At 55.1% G+C, this 24238-nt stretch overlaps 8 protein-coding genes across 8 annotated transcripts; 4 read left to right on the forward strand and 4 right to left on the reverse strand.

The window, feature by feature from the left end:
- Positions 1 to 93: 93 nt before the first annotated feature.
- On the reverse strand, positions 94 to 1676 carry ISF_01144 (O-methyltransferase; the record flags this gene model as incomplete). Its single annotated transcript, XM_018844751.1, has 5 exons — positions 94 to 373; positions 441 to 840; positions 954 to 1063; positions 1121 to 1244; positions 1310 to 1676. 5 exons carry the CDS (start codon positions 1674 to 1676, stop codon positions 94 to 96), a joined length of 1281 nt encoding a protein of 426 aa, XP_018709201.1.
- Positions 1677 to 2204: 528 nt separating this feature from the next.
- ISF_01145 (oxidoreductase domain containing protein) lies at positions 2205 to 3082 on the reverse strand (the record flags this gene model as incomplete). The annotated part of the gene is made up of 2 exons (XM_018844752.1): positions 2205 to 2497; positions 2554 to 3082. 2 exons carry the CDS (start codon positions 3080 to 3082, stop codon positions 2205 to 2207), a joined length of 822 nt encoding a protein of 273 aa, XP_018709202.1.
- A 754-nt stretch (positions 3083 to 3836) lies between these two features.
- ISF_01146 (ATPase, P-type, potassium/sodium efflux, fungal) lies at positions 3837 to 7658 on the reverse strand (the record flags this gene model as incomplete). The annotated part of the gene is made up of 3 exons (XM_018844753.1): positions 3837 to 5947; positions 6001 to 6886; positions 7389 to 7658. 3 exons carry the CDS (start codon positions 7656 to 7658, stop codon positions 3837 to 3839), a joined length of 3267 nt encoding a protein of 1088 aa, XP_018709203.1.
- A 2908-nt stretch (positions 7659 to 10566) lies between these two features.
- Positions 10567 to 12231, forward strand: ISF_01147 (SET domain-containing protein RMS1; the record flags this gene model as incomplete). Its single annotated transcript, XM_018844754.1, has 4 exons — positions 10567 to 10693; positions 10756 to 11387; positions 11447 to 11680; positions 11743 to 12231. The coding sequence occupies 4 exons, from the start codon at positions 10567 to 10569 to the stop codon at positions 12229 to 12231; spliced, it is 1482 nt and encodes a 493-aa protein (XP_018709204.1).
- A 472-nt stretch (positions 12232 to 12703) lies between these two features.
- ISF_01148 (AP-1 complex subunit mu) lies at positions 12704 to 14177 on the reverse strand (the record flags this gene model as incomplete). The annotated part of the gene is made up of 3 exons (XM_018844755.1): positions 12704 to 12784; positions 12838 to 14058; positions 14139 to 14177. 3 exons carry the CDS (start codon positions 14175 to 14177, stop codon positions 12704 to 12706), a joined length of 1341 nt encoding a protein of 446 aa, XP_018709205.1.
- Positions 14178 to 18016: 3839 nt separating this feature from the next.
- On the forward strand, positions 18017 to 19740 carry ISF_01149 (clock controlled protein; the record flags this gene model as incomplete). Its single annotated transcript, XM_018844756.1, has 2 exons — positions 18017 to 18395; positions 18461 to 19740. The coding sequence occupies 2 exons, from the start codon at positions 18017 to 18019 to the stop codon at positions 19738 to 19740; spliced, it is 1659 nt and encodes a 552-aa protein (XP_018709206.1).
- Positions 19741 to 20834: 1094 nt separating this feature from the next.
- ISF_01150 (Ketopantoate reductase ApbA/PanE) lies at positions 20835 to 22976 on the forward strand (the record flags this gene model as incomplete). Its single annotated transcript, XM_018844757.1, has 2 exons — positions 20835 to 20943; positions 22471 to 22976. The coding sequence occupies 2 exons, from the start codon at positions 20835 to 20837 to the stop codon at positions 22974 to 22976; spliced, it is 615 nt and encodes a 204-aa protein (XP_018709207.1).
- A 267-nt stretch (positions 22977 to 23243) lies between these two features.
- Positions 23244 to 23649, forward strand: ISF_01151 (serine/threonine-protein kinase Sgk2; the record flags this gene model as incomplete). Its single annotated transcript, XM_018844758.1, has 2 exons — positions 23244 to 23391; positions 23441 to 23649. 2 exons carry the CDS (start codon positions 23244 to 23246, stop codon positions 23647 to 23649), a joined length of 357 nt encoding a protein of 118 aa, XP_018709208.1.
- Positions 23650 to 24238: the final 589 nt, after the last annotated feature.

Raw genomic sequence — 24238 nt, forward strand, 5'->3', positions numbered from 1 at the left:
CTCAAGGCGACCACTGGTTTCGTGATCGACTAACATGGCGGCGCATACTAGCCATCGACAGTATGTACAGTCCGGCATCAATAATACGTGACGCTACTTCTTCAGCTCAAATTCTAGAATCGCAGACCCGTCGTCTGCCCTCCAAATCCGCTTCCGAACCAGCTTCTCGTCGACACGCCTCATCAGCGCCGCCCACTGCGTCTGGCTGCGAGACAGCACGTTGAACGCGCACATCATCAGCATGTCCTGCTGATCGAAGCCGCGATGGCGATCCTCGCCAAACTTGCCCGGGTCGACAAAGTCGTTGATCAGCAGGCGGGATGTGCCAGCCTCCATCGCCGCCACGACGTGCCTGACAATGGCCACGCAGCTCCTGAAGTAACGGAGTGATGACGTTAGCCAACGTCGCAACGGCCGACTCGCGCAGGACTCAAACTTACTCGTCACCATGGTCCACCAGGATGCGGCTTAGCATATAGACCGGAGCGGCTTTCCGCGGCTGCGCAGTGAAGAAGTCGTGCGCTTCCCAGGTGATCCTCCCCTCCAGCTCCGGAGCGCGCAGATCCTCAACAGCCGCCTCCCTCCCGGCCTCCACGACGCTGGCGTGGTCCTGGATCACGAAGTAGAGGTGCGGTTGGAGCTTAGCCAGCCGAATTGCCAGTCTCCCGCTGCCCCCGCCGACGTCCACCACGGTAGAGCCGGCCGGCAGCTCCCAGAAGGGATACGCAGTCTCGATCAGCGCGCCCAGGGGTCCGCTGTGAGTCGAGGTCATGGCCCGCGTGAATCTCTCGCCCCGCTTGGGATCGACCTTGTAAAAATATTCGTAGTGCGGAAGCTCGGCTGCAAATAGCCCCAGCAGTCAGTGGCCGGTCAGTGGGTGCGCTCAACCTGCCGAGTGAGCTTGCAGGCTGACATTTGTTTTGCTCGGCGCTTTTATAGGAGCATTCACTCACTTTGAAAAGCCTTGCAGAAAGCAGCCTTGCTGTCGTCTGCTCCAATTCTGTAATTGTTCTCGCGCAGCGTCTCCGGCAAATACGTCGCGCAGCGAAGTACGTCCTCAGAACTGAGCAAGCTTGTCAAGCACCGAGTTACCCCTTAGAATTACCCGATATTTACTTACAGGTAGTGGTACCAGCTAGAAAGGTTCTTGTCTCGCAGGAGAAGCGAGTGCCTATTGTGGAAATACATCCCCGGCGAAACCTCTTGAAAGATGGATTGATGGGTGCATTGCCTCATCACTCGCTCTGCAGCAGGTCAGCCTTTGCACTACTTCTTTTTCTTCCCCTTCTTCCTGGATAATGACTCGTACGAATGAGAGCACGCGATGCACCCGAAGCATTCGCCAACTGCCCCAGAGAAGTGCCTCTCTGCCCAACCTCGATGCGGTTTGCAATGTCCAGCTCGATGACAATCGACAGGGCCACACTCGGAAAGTACGACCGGGCCACGTCCTTGACCCAGTGTCCCGGCTCCGTCACCAGGGCCTGCAGCTGCCCGCACGTCTTGGCGATGGCGAGGCCCTGCTTGACCAGCTCCGACGACTGCGACGCGGCGCCGTTCCCGTTGCCTTGGCCGTGGAACCCTCGCAGCTTGGCAGTAAACCCCTTGGCGTCTTCGGTTATCTTGCCCACCAATCGTTCTATGGCATCGATTCCCGTAAAGTCTGTGGTAAGCATGTTGAGCCGAGTTGTGGAGAAGGAGGGTGGGCAGAGCTGCTTCCTGGCAAGGACAAGACGAAGAATTTTGTTGATGGTAGAGTGTGTTGCTCTTCTTGCTTTTTCTTCTTTTCATGGATAGACACAAAGTGCGGGGAAATTATAGCCTCGGGGGATACAATAAAACACAATGGGACTTTTGCTGTGTCCCTTGGGTCCGGATGCATGTGGCATCAGGTCTAATTCGTCGAGGAGCGGTCCTGCATGCAAACATGCATCCATAATGCATTGCTGCTAGATTTCGAGTCACTGTCGCCGGGATTATTTACTGCCACCAATGTAATCTAGGAGAGGCTGAGCCTACCCTCGGGGAATACATGTATCTCTACTGGGCAAGCTGGGCAAGGGTGACTGCTCCGGTCCTCACGATAACACGTTTGAATAATAAGTTTGTTCGCCATTTGGCTTAAGATGTAGGACTCCCCCACATGCTTATCCATCCAGTACTAGAGATCACCTAGATTCTACCATGAACCACGCAAATGCCCCCTACTCCGGCACCCAACGGTACACAATGTCCGTCCTCATCGTGTACTTTGTCCCGCCCAGCACCTCGGCGCCCTGATGCAGCAGCCCCCTATGCTGGAATATCAGCACGCTGCCCGCCTTAGGCTCTACATCCAGCCTGCGCGTCAAATCCTGCGAGAGGAACGACGTCGCGCCCCCCACGCATCCGTCCCCTCCCTCCGCCGCCGCCGAGTCGTTCAGGTACAGATGCAGCGTGTAGTGCGTCTCAAACTCCACGCCGTCCTCCACGAAGCCATACTTGCCATCACAGTGCGCTGTCCTCCCCTCGTTAGCACTTCCTTACAAACCAACCGGGGATGACAAAACGTACGCTTGAAGAACTGGCCGTTGGTGTACTTCAAAAACCGCATCCTCTCATTCAGTCGCTCAAAAGCCCACCTCCCACCGCCCCGATTCCCCGGCGTCTCGCTCAGCATCCCCGCGATCGACTCACCCTCGCCCTCGCCACGGGCGAGCAAGCACCGCTGCCAGATCCGGTCCACCACCGCCTGGCTGTCCCAGATGATGCGGTCGCTGTTCCTGTAGTCCGCCACGGACACCTCGAAGCCGCCGCCGACGTTGACCAGCGCCGGGCGCCACGGCGACGCGGCGTCGTCCGACGACGCCTCGGCCAGCCGCAGCAGCTCGCCGCACTCCTCCTCCGCCAATACGTTGTCGAGCACTACCGCCAGGCAGCCCGCGTACTCGGGCAGCGCCGAGTCGGCGAAGGGGACGTGCCGGAAGGTGATGGGCGCGGAGGGCGGCGTCTGCAGGAACGATTCGGGGATGTCGACGGGTCGCGAGGTGTAGTGCGTCTTTTGCGCGACGAGCTTGTTGCTGGCCGTCGGCGTCGTCGCCATGGTTTGTACGGCGCCGGGTTGATGAGGAGGGGTAGCTGTTGTTGTATGAGAGCCGGGTGACGCACGGCGTACTAGTTGAAGGAGTCTGGCCTGGAGACGAGTATGAAACATGGCAAAATGTTAATGATGGTCTGCTTTCCGCAAGCTTTAAGCGTTTACTAAATACGTTGATTAGATACAGGAAAGATGTTTATTCGGATGCCTAGCAGGCAGCCACTTAAGGCTTATGTTGTGGCTGTGAGTCAATTGAATTCTGCCTTAGGACGATTGTCGCAGCCTATAAGGCCTCCAGAATGCCAGACAAAATCAGGCTCGTTCATCACAAAAGCACAAAAAAGTCCAGATCCATATAAATAATTAGCCATATATTCTACGCGGCTCATAGCTGAAACAAGACGTCTCATATCTGCTCTAGTATACTTGCGGCTCGTCGCCGCAGAGCTCTACAAAAACGTTGCTGCAAAAAACCTTTCGCCTCTAACAACGCACTTTTTGCTCATGCCAAAAAACCTTTTCTCTCAAAGCTGTGCGTGACCACATTGAGTGAAACGATTTTTGGGGACTCTGCTCGCACAAAGGCGCAACAGAGTATGCGAAATCAAAACAACAGGAAAAACAATACATGGCAAACTTGGGGTGGGAATGCAAGATCAAAACACACAATATTTACATTTCTTTTGGCCACAAACCAAAGGAATTGACAACCTCCGCCATCTCGTCTCAATCGCGAGACGAAAGGACCGGGGGGCATGTGTTATTGAGCTCCGGCATTCTTGCTGTGCTTCTTTTCGACTGGGCCCTCGTCACTGCAGCCCGCCGAGCTGTGCGTGTTGGAGCGGAAGTAGTGGCCAAAGACACGCTCCTCTAGATCGCCGCCCTTACGGTCGGCCGTCTTCTTGCGTGCCTGACGGCGGAAGTAGACGCGCTTCGCCCACTTCCACGCCTCAATGCCGAGGAAGAAGAGAAAGGCCTCGATAAAGACGACCGCCCACTCCCACGAGATGGGCGCGTGCTTGAAGACGACGGTGTTGATGACGGGGATGTAGATGATGGGGAACATCGTGACGAAGCCAGCGATGATGGACCAGAACAGAAACTTGTTGCGCCAGACGTCCAGGATCCACTGCGTGAAGTAGCGCTTGCTCTTGGGCTGCATGCGGAAGAAGCTGCGTCGCAGGTTGACCATCTCCCAGGCGAGGAAGAGCGCAAACCAGGTCAGACAGGCAAACGTGGTGGCGCGCGCGCGGAAGACGACCTTGCAGCTCTCGTGGTAGTTATTGTTGCAGTCGTCGCCGAGATCAGCCGCGCCGCGGCCGAATCCGTAGAGAACGACGATGAACGAGCAGATACAGAGCGCCGACATCCAAAGACCGTAGACGACCATGTCGATGAGCAGCTCCGGTGTGAAGACACCCTGCTTGAGGTTCTGGGGCGGGCGTTGCATGATGTCGGGCGCGGCAATCTCAAAGCCGAGACCCATGTCAGGCATGCCCGAGGTGATCATGATGATCCAGAGGATCTGAACGGGGGCAAGAGGGAAGACCGAGATGCCGCGAGAATCCTTGAACGCAAGGCCAATGAGAAGGGTGCAAGCCTGGGCAATGTTCTCGGCCAAGACATGCAGAATGAACTTTTGGATGTTGTCAAACATGCGGCGGCCTTCCTCGACGGCGTTGAGAATAGAGGCGAAGTTGTCGTCCGTAAGGACAATGTCAGATGCTTCCTTGGCGACGTCAGATCCGGCCTGTCCCATGGCAATGCCCACATCTGCACGCTTCAGGGAAGGCGAATCGTTGACACCATCACCAGTCATCGCAACAAAGGCCCTACGACGGTGGAGGGCTTCAATCATGCGGACCTTGGTCTGGGGCGCGCAGCGAGCAACAACAAGAGGCAATATGGGGAGGTTGTCAATTTCCTGATCGGTTAGTTTGTCAAAGTCGGAAGCGGCCATGACCATGGTACGAGCAACATCAGCAGCGACTTCGGACATGCGCGACGGCAGAATGCCGACCTCAAGCGCAATGGCACGAGCAGTCTCGGGATGGTCACCAGTCAGCATATGGACGCTGATGCCAGCTTCGTGGCACTTGCGGACAGACGGGCCGGACTCGGGACGGGGAGGATCATAGAGACCAATAAGACCGCGGAAGATGAAATCCTTCTCAAAGGTGCTGCGCTCAAGCTCGGCCTCGTTGTGCTTGACGTGGGGAATGTCAGTTCGACTGGCAAGCGCCAGAACACGGAGACCGAGACGGGCGAGGGCTTCCATGTTGCGGAGGGTGTCTTCCTTGACGTCTTCGGTAAGCTCCTTGACCTCGTCGCCGTCGACGTACCGCGGGCAAGAGGTGAGGACGCGCTCGACGGCGCCTTTTGTGAAGAGGTGCTGCTTGCCGGTTGGCTTGTGCTCCATGATGACGGACATCTTCTTGACATCAGAGTCAAAGGGAAATTCGGCAACCTCGGACCACTCGGCGTCCTTGCCGTGGCAGAGACGCAGACGGTTCCGGTTGAAACGCGAGGCAAAGACTTGGATAGCGATTTCAGTGGGATCACCACGGACCTGCCACTCGCCCTCGACCTGCTGGACGGTAGCCAGGTTGGCGAGGGAGGCAACATTGAGATATTCACAGACAGTCACATCTTTTGTGGGAAGCTGGGCAGTGTCGACGGTGTCACCTTCAGGGTTCTCGGCGCTGAACTTGATGTCTTTCGGCTGTTCGGGCGTCAGACCAATAGTGCCGACCGTGGGGTTGAATGGCTCGCTGGTTGTGCCGACCGAGAGGGTTCCCCGGCCGGGAATCCAGGCCTTCTTGACAATCATGTTACCCTGAGTGAGGGTTCCAGTCTTGTCCGAGCAAATATCTGGTGGCAAGTTAAGCCGTTGTTCTTGGGTGCGGGGGATATGATACGCTTACTAGAAACCGCGCCGAGGGCCTCGAGGGACTTGAGGTTGCGGACAATGACGTGGCGCTGAACCATGCGCTTAGTGCCGGCGGCCATGGTGATGGTGAGGACGACGATGAGCGAAGCCGGGATCATGGACAGGCCGGTGGCGACAGCGTAGATGATGACCTCCTGGCTGTTGCTGAAGCTGTTGGCGCCGAGGACGATGATGGCGCAGACGATGGCGGTGCCGAGCAGCAGCAGGGCAAGCTTGGAGAGTTTGCGCTGGAGCGGCGTGCCGACGTTGACGCCCAGGAAGCGGCCGACGGCGTCCGAGAAGGTGAGACCCCAGGCCTCGACCCAGCGGTGGAAGCTAGCAGAGCCGTCCTCGCGCCTCTTCTTGGGCTCGCGACGGCGCGAGCTCTTGCCACGGAGCGCGACCGCGATCTGGCCAATCTCGGTGAACATGCCCGTTGCGAACACGACGCCAACCGCGCGGCCCTTGGTGACGGTCGACGACGAGTACGCGACGTTGAGGCGGTCTCCTGGACCCGTATCGGCCGCAAACGTGGTGGCCGTCTCCTTGCGGACAGGCAGCGACTCGCCGGTAAGCAGGGCCTCGTTGGTCTCAAAGTTGACGGCCTCGACGAGGCGCACGTCGGCGGGTACGGTGTCACCGGTCTTGAGCTCGACGACGTCGCCGGGCACGATCTCGGCGGTGACGACGGTCTGATTGGCGCCGGCGCGGACGGCCTGTGCGGTCGGAGAGCTAAGGGAGCGCAGCGAATCCATCGTCTTGGCGGCCTTGAACTCCTGTAGGAATCCAACGACGATGTTCAAGACGATGACGGCGGTGATAACACCGCCTTCAATCCAGGACTGGATGGCAAACGAGGCGACCATGGCGAGGATGAGGACCTAGAGGGGTGGTTGGTTAGCCAGGGTTGTTCGCTATCAAATTCTCTCCAGGCTCATCATTTTGCACCCTGCTCCTCGTGCAAATATTTCTTTTCATCAACTTGAGGTTGCGAAAGGCCCGTCTGATTGGTTCTGCTTTATGGTCCAGCAGCATGCAGTTGTCAGGTTTCAACACGCATGGTGAGCAAACGGCGAACTCGGCCCCCAGTTGGGCTCCGCTCAGTGCATTTCGGCACGTCCCCCGACCATGAATGAGAAAGAACTCAAGATGGAAAGGTCGTGTAACTGCTTCTCTCCTCCCATCCAGCGGCACGCGGTCGTCGGGTTTCAACACGCAATGTCGACGAACGGCTAAGTCGGCCCCCGTTGGGTTCCGCTGCGTGCATATCGGCACACCGCCCAACCAGCAGAACCAATGAGGAAAAGGATGCAATAAAGACAAAACTGCGGGAGATCGATGGGATCGAAGCTTTCGACAACAAGACACAAGGAATCAACCTACCAAAGTCAACGCGTTGGCAATTTGTCCAATCAAGATCTTGAGCGGCTGGACGCCCTCCTGCTCGCCGAACTCGTTGCGCCCATAGATTTCCAGACGGTTCTTGGCCTCCTCAGGAGTCAGGCCAACCTCATGGTCGACTTGCAGCTCTTTCTCGACATCAGCGTAGCTCAGAGCATGCGCGGGCGCCGTCATAGGCTTGTTCGCCTGTCCAGAGACGTGAGCCTGTAGACGCTCCTGCTGCTCCTCCTGCTGCCGCTTTCCTTGACCCATGGCCTAGAATTGCGCTGCAGAAGCAGAGAGGTGGAGAGGAATTGGGCGACTGGATTCGTTTGCTTCTCTCAGAGAAAGCGTCAGTTTGCTGTTTTTTTTTTCGGTGTTGTTCTGTAACCCGTGTTGTTCAGGTAGCGTAGAAGTATCCAGAACCCACCCAAATCTGCTCCAAGTGGTATGACAAGAAAGTGGTCAATCTGTGACGGGACTTGAGGGTAGTTAGCAAGAAAGGTGAGAGAGGAAGGGCTTGAAGGGAGGGCGTCCATCTTATAAAGAGGTCAAACGCCGAGAATAAAGCATAGCAACAGGTTGTGGCACTCCCTCTCTATCTCAGCAAAACTTGCTCCATAATAAGTTAGGTCGAGTGTGGGTATTTCTGGATCGGCTGGCTGGGCGAAAATAAGCTTGATTCTGCTGCGAGCAACGATTTAAGGAAATCGCATCTGGTGCCTCTCGGCAAACCTGGCCAGATCCTTCAGCGGACTGCAGGGCTCCAACAGCCTTCTACTTTACAACATTTCAAAAAACAAAAATGCAGAATCATAACAGAGCCATGCTTCCCATATTCTGCATTCTGCTGGCGAACAAGATCCATTTTTCCTCTGCCCGACGATGGAGAAGCAAGGAGCGATATGGGGAGAGAAATCTCGACAGTCTTGGCAACCCACAACGTACGCTAAGACCGTGTGGCACTGTGTACATTGTCAGGGTGCTGCCATGAAGAATGCAACAACTTGGTAGTCTACATAGTTATTCCTTATACAAAACAAACACTGGTTGGATATCTCCGTTTAGTAGCTATTAATTTTTACACTTTCAGCGCAGCTGAGCCTCGTTCTGACACTAGTCTAGGTAAGTAGCGGGCAACAGGTCGTTCCAGTTTGTTCACAGCATGCGTGAGAGGTGCACTTGGGCGTCACATTTTTATAATTATGATCTAGTGTTAATTCCGGGCAGCGTCCGTCGCGAGGGGCCTATTAAGGTCGATCTGAGCCTGACCCCTCTCACTTGCGTCCAAAGTGTGCCGATCAACCGATTGCAATCATCTAACAAACACCTCAAACTCACCAGATCTTATTCAAACTGATCAGCTCACTAATTATACCGCCAGAGAACCTTGGATTACCTCGAGGAACAGTCCCTCTACGCCAGGCAAGATGCCTTAAGTCGCAATATCTACACGGGATCCATCGCCACTGGATTTGATCTTGCTGCAGCAGCCAGGAGCCCTCCATCCGTCTCGCACAGCACTTATTGAAGCAAAAGGCCTTGTTAACTATGCAGTCATATCACGCAAACAACCAATCGAACAGCATTTCCCTCCAGATTTTCCCAAGATCCAAGTTGATGTAATGACGATTTCTCGCACTGTGACGAGTGAGGCTGTGCCTGCAGCCTGAAGACCTGAATGCCACCGTCTGCTTGGCGCTTCTCCACTTCTGCCCCAGCGCGGTCTTGGGGTTATGCTTCGTCTTGGCATCATGGTCGCGGAGCGCCGAGTAGAAAACTACTTCACAAAGGTAAAAACCTCGGCTGTGAAAAGAATAAATGCCATTACTCTTCTTTATATGGTCTGATTAGGGCGAACTTCATGGCATCTCTGAGAAGTACACCGATGCCGAACCGCCCGAGTTCGTTGACTTTCATGTTAGTACAGTTGTTGGTGTTGGCGCTAGAGTAGTCTGACTTGCCACTGCCAATAAATACCTATGTACATACTCATAGTTTGCCCCCAGCCCAAGTCCAAGTCTGAGCTGCGAGATGCCTTGACCGTTTTTATTAGTAAACAAATTACATCATATCGATACTGGCATATCATAGTTCTTCTAACTGTACCGAGCAGCAAACTTGACTCGCCCAAGCTTCTGCCAAGGGAAAATACTTGTGGTAGAGCTATTTGTATCTGCCCACGTGCATTCTGAGTAATCCTTACATTGCCCAGACAGATAAAGCCACGTCATTGCTAGCGGCTTGGCCTACCACTACATGCCGCCGTTGTCCAACTCTCAAATACGCCTTCTAGAATGCTTCCAATCCAGGAGATGCTGCCTACCGGAGCAACGGCATTTGCTCGGCATTGTTTCATAACGTCCTGAGCCATCAGCACAAAAAAAATAGCCAAATTGGGAGGGGGGTTTTTGTTTTGGCTGTAAAAGCAGTTGCGGCGAGGCCTATCGTTGATCACAAGCCTCAATTTCTTATGAACCAAGTCATCGCAGATGAGCTTTTCAATCCATAGTTTTTTTTTTTCTGCACTCATAAAACGGCCGAAAAGGTCAGTGACACGCGTACAGACTCCCTTATCAAAGTTGTTGGAGTTGTTGGACCTGCAAAGAGCATCGCAATGTGCCAACAATACTCCCAAATCGGGGGTCCTTGTAGTTATCGCGATAGATGCCTAGGAGCTTCCTCCAACACTCTTAAGGTCTATATTGCATATAAGATGCATATTCTCATCGAGCAACGCACTGCGTTATAATGTCGCCACATATTGCGTGAACAATATGACGGCTTCCATTGGCTCATCGTAAACCTCTCGTCCAGAAACGGAAAGGACGCGATGATACCCTATACACAGTGTGAATACGGTGCAGATCAACCGTGATGGCGAGTTTGTGCAGCTTATTATGAATATTGGTGAATAAATGGTTTATCCTATGCGGTTGCCCAAACACCACACCATCTCTATGGAAAGTGAGATGTGCGTGGGAGGGCTGCCTGATGCAGTGTTCCATTATGGTTGACGGGAAGGAGGTGACATGCGGCTCCGCGACACTGTGCAAATTTTCTGCCCTGCATACTGCACGGATGATCTCACAATCGGTCAAGCCGAGTGAAATAGCATCTCATCAGACCTCACTCTAATTTTGTGTCGTTTGTTTCAGAGACGAAAGAAGAGGATCGGACAATGACAGACTTGTTTGACGAGACCACGGCCAGCTTCCTGAGCTGGTTCAAACAGCTCCCCGGCGCAACCTTTTCTGATGCCATAGCCATCCAGGACCTACGCAGCCGCAGCGCCGGTCGCGGCATCAGTAACTACGCCCGCCCCCTCCAGCAACCTAGTGTTTCTGGATAACTAACACCCGGCGTCCAGTCGCGCTCCGAGATATCCCCGCCGAGACGGTGCTCTTCACCGTCCCGCGCGCCTCCATCATCAGCGTCGAGACCTCCGCGCTGCGCACCCACCTGCCCGCGCTCTTCTCATCCGTCAACCCGTCCAACAACGGCGCCGACGACGACGGCGAGGACGCCGACCCCTCCTCCTCCGCGCGCCTCGATGCCTGGGGTGCGCTCATCCTCGTGCTGCTCTACGAGCACCTGCGCGGCGCCGCCTCCGCCTGGCGGCCGTACCTGGACGCGCTGCCCTCCTCCTTCGCCACGCCCATGTTCTGGGCGCCCGCGGAGCTCGCCGCGCTGCAGGCCAGCGCCACTGTCACCAAGGTCGGCCGCGAGGCCGCCGACGACGCCTTCCGCGGGCTGCTGCTGCCGGCGGTGCGCGCGGCCCCGGACGTGTTCGCGGGCAGCGCGGATATGTCGGACGACGAGCTCCTGGCGTTGGCGCATCGCATGGGCAGCACCATCATGGCCTACGCGTTTGACCTGGAAAAGGACGAGGACGAGGATGACGAGGATGGCGAGGACGGGTGGGTGGAGGACCGCGATGGGATGGCCATGATGGGCATGGTGCCTATGGCCGACATGCTCAACGCGGACGCCGAGTTTAATGTATGGGGAAAAAGTCACGCTCTCATAAAGGTGGTGGCATCACTAATGAATTTGAACAGGCGCACGTCAACCACGGCGACGACGAGCTCACCATCACCGCGCTCCGCCCCATCAAGGCCGGTGAGGAGATCCTCAACTACTACGGCCCGCACCCCAACTCGGAGCTGCTCCGCCGCTACGGCTACGTCACCGAGCGCCACGCACGCTACGACGTCGTCGAGATCCCCTGGGAGATGATCGAAGCCGCCGCCGTCTCCCACCTCGGCCTCCCCGAGTCAGCCTGGGCCAAAGTTGTACGTCTCCCCCCCCCCGGTCCCCCTCCTACTTCTCCATCGCTTACCCCTCCGCCTCACAGCGCGGCCACCTCGACGAGGACGAGCTGGAGGATACTTTCGTTCTTGAGCGCGCATGCCCCGAAGTCACTCCCGAAGGCACCTTCCCCCCTGCCGACGCCGACGCCGACGGCGCGCCGCGCTTCGCGGGCCTGCCGGGCGACCTCGAGCAACAGCTCGGCGACTTCCTGCGCGCCGCGCGCGCGGTCGACCTCACGCTGCCCGCCCCGGACAAGCGCAGGCGCGAGGAGCTGCGCGCGGCTATTGTGGCGAGCGCCCTTACCACGCTCGAGGCCCAGTACCCGACGACGCTCGCGCAGGACGAGCAGCTGCTCGCGGATGCCGGCGCGGCGGTGGCGGGCGACAAGGAGCGCATGGCGCTGGTGGTGCGCGTCGGCGAGAAGAGGTTGCTGCGCGAGGCCAGGGCGTTTCTGGAAGCGGCGGCGGCGGCGTCCCAGCAGCAGCAGGAGCATGGCGGCGCGAGTCCCATGAAGAGGCCCAGGCTCGAATGAAAAGCGCGCCGACCACAGGGAATCAGCCTTGCCAGGAGATACCCCGCCAGGTGCCCGCCAGTTATGATGATTACGGACGATAAGAAACTGTCACTTTGTTTGGGTGATTTATTCACCTTCATCTTTGGATTTGAAAAGCACGTTATGCATTCCTCTCTCAACAGAGGACACTACAACACCTTCTGGGCTGCAGTATAGACATATGCCCCAGACCATCCTACACGGGATAGCAAAAAGGAAACATCGAGGCAACTTATACCCTTGGATTACGAAAAGCAGTTTACTGACGAATGAATATACATAATGGACAATTGTTGCGTAATCATAATGCCTTGAATTTAGATTTGTCTATTCATGCTTCAGCCTTTTTACCCTACCTAGGCCGTCGTCGTATGTACCATGCCCCTAGATATTTTCGGTGCCTTGATTCAAACGTATCTTGTCGTCTTGTTTTAGAATTACGGGCGCCATATTAAATGGCGTCTGGCAGTCGCACGGCAATGTCGCCAGACTGTGTTATATATCGAACCCAAGGCAGCGAGGGATATTGTAGCTGAAAACGGTCAGCGATGGAACTTGGGACGTGGGGATTTGGAGTCTGCTCACCTTTGGTTCTGTAATCTTCAAGTAGCGCACCTGAATGCCGCTGGTCGTAAAGTATGGAATCTCAAACTTGACCTGGATCGGCCTCTTGGCGCCCTTGCCGCCGACGCCGCCCATACTGCCACCGAAGCCGCCTGTCATGCCGCCGCCGGTGTCATCATCACCACGGACGCTGGGCAGGCCGAGCTCCGCACGCATGAGGAACTCCTTGTTGCCGCCAAATTGCTTGATCTTCCAGACGATGGCGCTCTGCTCCGGTGCGTAGTGGACGGAGCCAATGTTTGTACGGAAACGTGGGGAGTCGGCGTCGTCGGGGACGGGGACGATGATCTCGACGTTGTTGGCGGTGCTACGGCGCTTGAACTGAGCGCGAGCCTTGAGCATGTACTCAATGCGGGAGCCCGAGTGGGATTCGACCGCGCACTCGACCCAGACGAGGGGCTTAACATGGGTGTTGAGGCGGTAGGACATGAGCTCGAACTCGCCGTCGGGGGGAATGAAGGAGATTGTGCGGTCGTTTTCGAAGCGCGCGAGGCGGACGCACTGGTGGAACTTGACGTCCTCCATCTCGATGGCTTTGCCACGCGTGGTGCGACCGGTCGTCTCGAACATGACCTTGTCGTTGAGGCCTAGGCGTAGCTCGGGCATGCCGCTCAGGTAGCACTTCATCTTGATGGCGCCGAGGATCTCGCTGCGGAGCACGTTGCCGTTGGAACCGATGAGCAGGTTGAGACTCTCCACGACGTCGAGGAAGACCTCGTTCTTGCGGTAGCGGATACCCTCAGACCGCCACGAGACAGCGTTGGTCACGGCGATGGGTGGCCGCGCCTGGATCTCGAGCTTGTGCGACTCTTGGGTGATATACTCTTGCAGAATCTTGGACTCGGTGGTCTGAGGATAGCCAAAGTCCATCATCTCGTCGAGCAGCTCGTAGATGATAACAAAGTTGTCCCGGATTGACTCTTCTTCTAGGGCTTTGAAGTACTCGGTAAAGACTTCGACGATCTTGTGAAGGAAGAGGATGATCTCGGCGGCGTTGGTGTTGCGCTTGGTGAGTGCGAGCAAGTAGAGGTTGTTGTGGCGGATGTAGAGGTAGTTGATGCCCTCGTGGGAGAAGCAGGGCGGCACGGCGGAGGACTCCTCTTCGGCCTCGGAGAGGAGAATGGGAAACTTTTCCGCGGCTGACATGGGAATGTCACCACGGTAGTTGCGGGCTAGGAGGGTCTAGGCGGCCGAGGGGTTTCGGTGTTAGCAGGGGCGAGCTCGTGCCAATGTGGGCGGGAAGCGCATGGAGGCGCGCGTACCTTGCCCTTGAGGTCGAGGAAGAAGAGCGCCGACGCCATGGTGATAAGCGTGTACTATGGGTTGCGGCGCGTGAGGGCGAAGTGATCGAGGGGCAGCGGGGGAGCTGCCTACGCTGTACCAATGACAGCCGCGTAGAATCGCGGAGGGGCAATTAAAAAAAGAAAGCTGGTCTCATCCAGGTATCATAGAACTGCAGAGCTACAGTGGCACAGCAGGGGCGAAGAAGTCTGCCTGGAGTAGCTCACCGGGGAGCGATTCGTATGGGCGCGTGGGACGAAGTTTGGAAATTTGGCATTTACGGCACCACGTCGAGCTGCGTCCGTTAGTTACCCCAAGCTAGTTAGGAAGAAGTAGCATCACCGTCCGGCAAAACCGCGGGGCTAGATTACCTGATTGGTGACGAGGTCACGTGCAGTGAAAGCATTGAAGCGGGTCGTGGAAACAAAACCTTGAAGCGCGTTGGCTCTCAAAATTTCTTCTCTTCTTCTTTAACGCACCCTCTAGACAGTGCAGCTCATCGCCTAGCTCGGTGCTGTCGGGCATTCTGCCATTTCAGTACTTGGGCCGTGGATGAAGTCGCGATTTCGTGGTGCGGAGAGGGATCTTTGTGGCTTCATAAGAACTGCCCGAGTATCAATTACGTTGCTTGGGCGGTGTCAGAGAGGCCAAACATTTTTTTTCTTTCTTCTACTTCTTGGGGCAGTGTGGGATAGATGCGAGAGTTCTGGCATTCGTTCGTCCTTCCGTTTCAAACCAGCGCATTTGCAGCTCATACGTAGAGTCTATTCGTATTTCTTGCCCGTGGCTGCTAATAACCCGATTTGCGGCGGCGACTCGAGCACAATGTCAGTTCGCGGCAGGCAGTAGTGAGGTCCGGGGAAAGACTTGGCCCGAAAAGTGCTGGCCGAATGGCTTCGGAGGGTTAGTGGTGGCGACTAAGAATCTCAACATTTTGGTTGAGCCGACGGGTGCTGACGCACGAGGTGGCGCACCATCATGTGATGGTAGATGCAGGGACTGTTGAATTGTAGCGCCACATGTCCGTCGGCAAACGGGACAATCAAGAAGCATAGCCACCTGAGCGAGCATGTTCTTCGTGCATGCGAATCATGGAGTCTCGGTTGTAATGTATGGCGAGAGGAATGGAGCGGACGGAATGATGCCAGAGGCCTTATCAGTCAAAGCTACAGTAGCAGTATGGTTGGGTGGTCTGGGGAAGATTACGGCGCGCGGAGTTGCTTGCGATTAGAAAGAAAGGCTGAAACGCGCTCAGCCTTCGATTATGGGTTGTTACGGGGAGCCCTCCTCCTTGCCCATTGCATTGAACAGCCTCAATGACTGTCGGGGTATCTGGGCCGGGATAGAGGCTCGCGCTGGCATTCTGTAGCAAACAAAGTCTCGAGGTATCTAACCCAACCCACGATGGTGGGCGTCACATCTGGGCTGAGACGTAATCAAAGGAGCTAAAAGTAGGCCCGGCGCAACATTGCATCGTTTTAACAGTGAAAAATGAAGTGCGGAGCCGGACAGTGTTGCGATTGGAAGTTTTGCGCGGCGGAAAAAAAGGGTCGAAAACGTCACATGCAATTGCCTGTGCAAGGGCCAGGAGCTCCACCCGCCTCGGTGGACATGACTTGGGAGCTTTCAGAGGCGTTTGCTGGGGGATTGGCCAACACCAGACGAATGAACTGATGGATGAGGCATCGTGTCGTGCTTGGCAATAAATGAAATAAAGAGAACAGGACGGCAACTCTACGTTATCTTCGTTATGTGCAGGGATATCCTGGTACCAGCATAGCCGTCCGTTGTTATCATCAAGCAAACGAGGCCTTGGTAACCCATTTCAATCAGTGAGTTGGCCTGGGTGATTGGCCGCATGCTGAATCAGCATGTACCTAACATACAAGCTTGCCTGCTACATAGGCTATAAACAAACAACTTGCATGTTGCTTCCCCGCGGTTTGCTGCAGTGCACACCTGAATGAGGGGTCTTTATTTGCCTGTCGTTTTTTTCTTTTCCCCGTCTTGCTCTTTTCTGTTTCATAGCCGTAGCCGGCACCCGCGTATTAGTAGGCGCTAGGAGGTAACTGGCGCCCCCGCTGTCGGCTCGGTGTGCCCCGCACCTGAGCACCAATGCAAGGCATGTGAAGGACTTACATACAGCGGATTAACCGATGATGAGGGTCGCTGAAATGCAAATGTTGTGGTTTCTCTCTGCCGCCGCAAAGCTCAGTCAGGTCGCACACAACTACCAGAAAGCTGCGTTTTGATGGTAGTAAGCTCGCTCAGTCGACGCTGGAACGGTGTTTTTCTAGATTCGTCGTCGCAGCGCCTCGTCGGGGCTGGTGACCCGCACAGCGGCCCAGGCCCACCAAGAGACAGGGAGCCAAGCCACCGGCAGAGCTCAGACACGGGGGCACCAAGACGGCAGAATTCCTCGCGTTTTGCCCATTCGTTGCAGGATACTAATAAGGGTCATCGGGAAAGACTCTGGAAGAAGAGATCCGGGTCCGAGTGGCCAGGCTTTTCATGAACCTTCGCAATGGGGTCAGCGCCTGGTAGGCACAATATCAACTACTACCAATACCTAATGTACATACATAGGTATGCCTTTACCTCTACCTCCGCTACCGCGGCCGGGTCGTGGTGATCCGCCCCAACAAATATGCATTCGCGTGACACGGCAGCTCTTCACTTTTCCGCCGTGCAACTGTATTATGAACCGTAAGTAGGGAGCCACGAGATGAAGAACAAGTCGACTTGCTAGCATAATGCCAGAGGGAAAAGGTAGTATTCATCAGTTAACTTTAAACCTGAGAATATTCTCTGCACGGCCTGGACTGCCCCAGACTCTTGGACATGGGGGCACCCTAGTCTGCTCCAAAGCCCTCATAACCCAACCTTCACCCAGCTGCCTCTCTCAGCGCTCTACAGCACCTCCCAGCTCCCTGAGGCTTCACCACCTGCAAGCTCAGCACGTCTCAGCCCAGGTTGTTCTGCTCGTTTGCTGCATCGTCACATTCGGACCAACCAACCAATTAATTTTTCGTACCTACTGATTTGCACTGTAATGCCATAATTGGTCATCTGCTTGACTGAATCAGCCTGGGGTAACTCGACGCACACGCACGGCACAGACAGTACGAACAAGCACACGGCACCCCAGCTCAACGGCTGACTGACTGGGTGCTTTGGTTCTTTTTCTTCTTTTTCTTCTCCTGCCCGCTTCCGACCCCCGCTTCCTGCTCCTCCCTCCTCATCTTTTTGCATCTTTTCTTTCTCTACTATTTTTTTCCGCGTCCAATAACTCTTGGAAAGCTCCTCTCGAATCCAAGTTTCAGTAAGCGTCAGCCCTCGCAACTCTTCTTGCAGCCAGCCGTCTCTCTGCCACCACCACTTTAGCGGGCCTGGCTGGCCTCAACGTATTGCACATGTCAGGCTGATCCTTCTTCTTAGCCTTTTGTTAGCCTCCTCCTCTCCTTGTCTCCTTCTCCATCCATTGTTAGCCGGTACGGTACCGCCCATGGAACACAATCACATGCTCGCCACTGCGAGCCCTCACCACTCGTCAACCAACCAGTTCAGGTCGAGCAGCACCGCCCCAGTACCAGTCGCTATCCGCTCCCCATCCGCCACTACCTCTTCTTTTACCACCACCGAATCGCCGCCTGCGTCCGCCCAAGCCCATGCTCACGCTCACGGCCTTCACCACTACAACCACCATCACACTCCCACCCAACGTCATCCCCTCCCATTTCGCCCTCTCCATCCATCGAATTCTTTAATAAATCTGCCTCCTCCCAATTACGCACCTCCCACCTCGAACTCCGCTCCCACTACCGCCGCGTCTACACTCCCACCGTCCTCGTCTTCCTCCATGGATAGTCAAACGCTACACCCTCCAGCACCCGACTACTCCGCCAAGCTCCCACCACTGGCGAACCATGATAACAACAGAACGCTCCCTTCCCTGAGCTCCATCGCCGGGCCCCAGCATCGCCGACACGACTTGTCCATCGATCATTCCGCCATGGCGCCCAGCAATTGGACCCCCCACGGCAACACCATGTCCTACCGACAACCCCCTCCTCAGCCCTCGCGTGCAGAAAGCCCCGTCAATCCCGATTTTGACGGCACAAACAGTGTCACCAGTGACGCTTCTCCGGATAGCCAAAAGGAAGGAACCCCAACAAGCCTCACGCTCGACGATCCCGACGTCCGCCTTGCCGCTGAAGCCCTAGGCGATCTCAGAGCTGGTACGCCAACTGCAACAGGTCCTCCGACTCGTTTTGCCCAACCCCCGCTAACAATCGCCCTCTAGATTTCGTCTCATCCCCTCCCGATACCTCTGGAGCCATGAGCCCGCCTCCGCAGAACATGCACATTGCCACAACCTCGTCCTCCGCTGCTGGGCCCTCACGGCCACCCAGGCAGGAACCGCTTCTGCAGCTACTAACGACCGCTCACCCTTTCATTGCCTCCACCGTCTCCAACTACCACAGCACCAAAAACTACTCTCCACGTTTCAAGTCGGGTGCCGAATATGTCGAGGGATACCTCACACCACTCGCCAAGACGGTCAACCGAACCGCTAGAAGGACTGGTGTCGAAGGTGGTGTGCGCTGGTTCCTCGGTGGTCGTCGGCACGCCGCCCCTACCTCAGAACCCGAATCTGCCCCCAATTCTAAGAAGCGCCGCAAGGTCGGTGAAAAGGATGGCCAAGAAACTGAGGATGGTGTTGCGTCCAACGACACTTCCCCTCCCACCCCCAAGAGCGCTCGTCGCTCTTCTGTGAGCACCATTGACACGCTGCCTGCATATGATGAGCTGCGTTCACCTGCCTATAGCGAGACGGCTGGCCCTCCCGCTACATCCCAGAACCAGGCCGCCTGGCAGACGCGTCTGTTCATGTCTACTTCTGGCCTCAGCGTCGCCATGAGCTCTGAGAGTCTCAAGAGCCTCAAGTATTGCCTCAAGTGGCTGCGATGGACCAACGGTCGCATGGACAAGGCTATTAGCTCCCTTAAGGATGCTCTTGAGGAATACGAGGGCGCCTGCAACACGCAGGCGAGACTGGTAGAGAACAACGGCCAAGAAACGGACCAGACTATGGAGGGAATCGAGGGTGGCAGCGGCACCAAAACTCCCGAGGAGGCCCGCACCGAAATCGCCAACCGCATCCAAGTCATCAAGACGGATATTCTAAAGACACTACAGGAAGTCGTCACCACTGTCTCTAAATATGCTGGCGGTGCTCTCCCCGAGAATGCCAGAATTCTTGTCCGCCGCCACCTCACCAGCCTTCCCCAGCGTTTCCGCCTAGCCACCATGAATGAGAATCCCAGCAATGCCAGCAACACCAGCGATAACAGCCCGGCCCTGCGTGACGGCGCGCAGAAGGTCCTTGTCTTGGCCAAGGAGGGCCTGGACATGGTGACGCAAATCACTGGTGTCCTCGACGGGACCATTGTCAGTGCTGAAGAGTGGTGCGAGCGCATGGGTAAGAAGTGCGAGAACGAGGACGAGGCCATGGTTCTCGACGAAAAGGTGGCTTTGGCCGCTGCCAGCGAGCCCTCCAGCGCAGATGTCAAGATGGGTTGAATGTCTTGTCCGATGTGGACAAGAAGAAAATAAAGAAAATCACGTTGAAAGACGCAGAAACATCTGCCGACGACACGGGCATAATGTCAGCACTGGTTACCAGTCCAGAACAAGTCCGACAGCAAAACGCAACCAGCACTTGGCGTCCGACGGCGCAGTAGCAACTGGCACACATCCGATTCATGGGAATCGTGTCGATCCAGAAGGATCACTTTGGCATTTTTTTTGGGCAAGCAGCATGGACTTTTGTCGGCTTGTGATCTTGCTTGGATTTGGAATAAGATGATTTCAAGTGGTTGTGGGAAATGATACCTGGACTATCGTCCATTCTTCTGTTTTTTTTATACACTGCTTCTGAGTTTTTCCCTTTGTTTCTATTACAACGGTGGATGGTATATATCTTTGCTCCCTTTGTTTGCAGCCGGGGATGGAAAAGAGGAAAGCAGCGAAAGAGGGACACCTTTTGCTTGGAAAATTGGCGTTTTGTGAGGAGTTTTGTTTTTCGAATGCAATAGCCCGCCGTGCTTGAACTTGTTTCGATTTTATCTGTATTTTACGTCGAATAGCCTTACACAACCTGTGTGCCTCTGGCACTCAACGAAAGACGAACCAATGGGGCCTTTTGATCTCTAGAGATTGACCTCATCAATAATCTCCTTGTTCGCCTGGCAGTCCTCTTCGAATGTTCAACAGACTAGCGCTAACACTGCAGCTTACGTAGCAAAAGGTAGCGAATAGATGTTGACTCTTGCAGCACAGTGATCTCTGAACTCTATGTGTAAGTGCTATTTGAGCGCGCGACTTGCAAGCTTGATTTTTTTGAGAATACTCGACACTACCTAATTCGACTATCTGTTTGTTGCACTGGCGCTGTCCGAAACGCTCGCTACAGCACACGCCATCACTCGTGGAGATACTTGATGTCCTTTCCAGCATTCGGTCTGGGGATGAGACCAAGCTGCTGCAGCGCAGTCAAAGCACCCTCCTCTCCCGTCTCGTCAACAATTTTGCCGCCCTCGAGAGTATATATATTCCGCGTTTTGAACCTCATGCAGGTCGCGGTAGCAAACAAATGCGCAAAAACAATGTCCGAAATGTTCGTCTTCAAGGGCTCTTCCTCCGGAGGAGTCATCAAACAAGCGAGTGTCAACACAAACCGCGCCGTCAAAGATCGACAAGTCCTTGCTAGAACTACGCATTCCGGTATATGCGGGACGGATGAGCATTACAAGACCGAGATATGGTTCTAGGTCATGAAGGAGTTGGTGTGGTTGAAGACGTCGGGGAATCCGTGAAAGGATTGAGAATGTAAGATACAGACTCGCGAAAGTTGCATCAACTCATGCACATGATTGATTAACTTGCTTTTAGTGGTGATCGAGTTGGCTGGGGTTACTGCCATGGAGGCTGCCTGGCATGTCGAGAGTGTCAACAGGGGCAAGAGCTATACTGCAGTCGACGCGAGCTCTACGGCGCTACGAATTTAGACCAGGGCTCGTTCGCGTCTCACGCTGTGTGGAACGAAGCTTTCCTATCCCTCATTCCTGAATCACTTCCATCTGCCGAAGCAGCGCCGTTAATGTGTGCTGGAGCGGCCGTTTACTCGGCTCTAAGTGCTGCCAACGTTCGATGGAGCGACCGTGTCGGCATTCTGGGAGTTAGCGGCCTCGGCCGCCTGGCGATACAATCTGCTGCGAAAATGGGCTGTCAGGTTGTTGCTCTGTCCAATACTCGCAGCAAAGAACCAGATGCCACCGCTTTAGGAGCGACGGAGTTTGTTTGTCTCGCCGACGCAGATGCCCGCTCGGTCGAGCCTCTCGACTGCCTGCTCTTCGCTGGCGAGCGGCAGCCGGATTGGAGTCGCATAATTTCCTTGGTTCGCCGAGAAGCTATAATTGTTGTCATGACTGTTGATCCGGAGGATTTGCGAGTGCGATGCATGGAGCTGGTTATGAACGCAATCTCCATACAGGGCAGTCTTCCAGCACCGCCGGCGCTTCATCGAGAAATGCTTCAATTTGCATCACTGCACAGTGTGCTACCTTTGATTGAAGCTTTTCCTTCACGGAAGACGGGATCAATGAGGAAATGGAAAAGCTTCGGCAGGGAAGAATAAGATATCGCGCGGTTATCGATTCTGCTAGTTACTGCCAGTAGATCCTTTACTGTTACTGATGCCTAGCCACTGTACCTATCAATAGGTGAATTACTGTACATATGTACATAGTCTAGGCAGCGCGTCTAGCGCCTTTTGTATGTTAGTGTAGCTTATAAGCTCGCGCATGTCGAGGGCACAGGAAAAGGGAAAAGCAAGCAGTGAGAAAAGAGCAAAGAGCCCCCTTTTGCTGGGAAGATAAGCGCATTTTTTGGGGAGTTTTCTTTTGTGAACGGAGTGGCCCATCTTGGTTGAATTGGTTGGTTCGAGTTTTTATATTTCATATTCATTAGCCTTGTACAACCTGAATGCCTCTGGCACCCAACAAAGAAGATCATGGTTATTTGCCCTGATGCGCCTTCTACATCCCCCTCTCAAACAAGCCTTTGAACACCGCCATTTCAGCAAGAAAAACGGTCTACCACTATGTCTTTGCCAAATCACCAACAGCCATGTTCTCACCCACCCGACGCCTGAACCACAGCCTCCCAAGAGTCAAAGGCATGTTGGATGTCTGCGTCGTTGGCGCCGGCGGCGTAGGGACAATTGCAGCTTACATCCTGGAAAACTCGCAGTGCGCCTGTGTCACAGCGTTTACACGCCGCGCTCTACGTCGACGTGTACAGCGCGGGGCCCGCGGCCGCGAAACTCGAGACCAACCAACGCACGCTGCCTGCTGGTCGAGGACATCGTCGGCGCCCGCTGGGCGAAGCTGCTGTGGGACGCCCCGTTCAACACTCTGTGCACGGTGCTGCGCATCCCCGTGGGCGAGCTGCTCTCGGGCCCGGGGTCGGGACGCGCTGCTGGAGCCGGCGATGCGGGAGGTCGCAGCGGTGGCGGCCGCCGCTCGGGCTACGGGGACGCGGCGTCGGAAGACATGTTCCAGACCATGCTTCACGACTCGGCTCCGACCAGCACATTTCGGCCCAGCATGTTGGTCGACCTTGAGAATGGACGGCCACTGGAGTTGGAGGTCATTCTTGGGGCGCCGTTGAGGGTGGCCAAGGAGAAGGGTGTCAGCACAGCGATTTTAACTCGGGTCTATAAGCTCTTGAATCTGCTCCAGTGGAAGTTGACATAACAGCAGGAAGGTGGTCTGGTTAATAAACTTCGCGATATTGAGAGACTACTTTAGTTACCCCTAAAGGTATCAGCTTTCGTGCTCATGGCGCGTGTTTCTCCCAAATGGTACATTTTCCAGCCAGCCGAAGTGGTTTTTTCGTCAACTACCTCAATTTTTCGTTGACTTCAGATTATTCTGAGCTCTCTGCTTAAATGACTAAGCGATGTGGCACGACGTGACGAGAGCTCGAAAACGCGTCTTCGTCTCCCCAGCATCCCATCCGCCATGGCAGACCAGCAACTGACGTCGAATGCTATCACGGATAATCCAATCGTCAAGTGCCTCGATAATTTTTATGCTCTGTTCACTTCGGTCTGCGCCGACAGGAAGCTGCCAGACACTCCAGATGCTTTAGCTCAGCTTGACCAAGATGGTATTGCAGGCCAGTTTCGTCCCAGGATGCTTTCCTAACTGTGATGCAGATCTACGAAAACTCATAGCTGCTTTTCTGAGAGTGGTGCAAAATCATCCCGCTGCCGACTTGCTGCCGGCCAAGACAAGCCGAGGCACGCTTCGCAGCGACCTACTGCGACTTGAACTTCGTCTCTCCGACAACGACTTTGACCTCGACCGCGTCAAGCCTCTTTTGAAACGGGCTCTCACAAACGATGTAGCCGATTCCATCATCTAGGATCAAGTATACCTTGCTATCACTGAACCCCCCCCGGTCTCCCGACATTAATGTACCACGTCCTTGTCGTACCCAGCTCCACTCCAGTTCAAAGTTGACTAGCAGCAGGGTACCCAACCATCAGCAACAGATTGGCCGGACGACTTGATTTGGTTTCCTCGTGGATTGGGTCTTCAAGACCTTCTCGGTGTCGGGATCAGTGGCTACGCCGGTCGTCTGGATGCAGCCGTGAAGTGGTTCAGCCCAACAACGCCCAGTTCATTCAACGAGAAAGACGCGTCTATGAGCGCCTTGATGAAGGTCATCACGGTCTTCTGAGATATTACGGGTTGAAAATGGTGTCATCTTGCAATTTGCTTGCCATGGCTCTATTCGACAGTACCGGGCGAAACACGAAAATCACATTCCACTCTTGATGCGCCTTGAATGGATTCAGCAGGCCACAGAAACAACTGCGTTTCTTCACTCCAAGAGTGTATTTCACGGCGACATTTCCTGCAATAACATTTTCCTCGACGAGGATCTGAATGCCAAGGTTGCGGATTTCGCAGGCTCTGCCATCGATGGAGAGCAAGGCTTGACCTGTTAT

This window comes from Cordyceps fumosorosea, assembly GCF_001636725.1.
Source record: "Cordyceps fumosorosea ARSEF 2679 chromosome Unknown scaffold_1, whole genome shotgun sequence".
Classification (NCBI taxonomy): Eukaryota; Fungi; Ascomycota; class Sordariomycetes; order Hypocreales; family Cordycipitaceae; genus Cordyceps; species Cordyceps fumosorosea.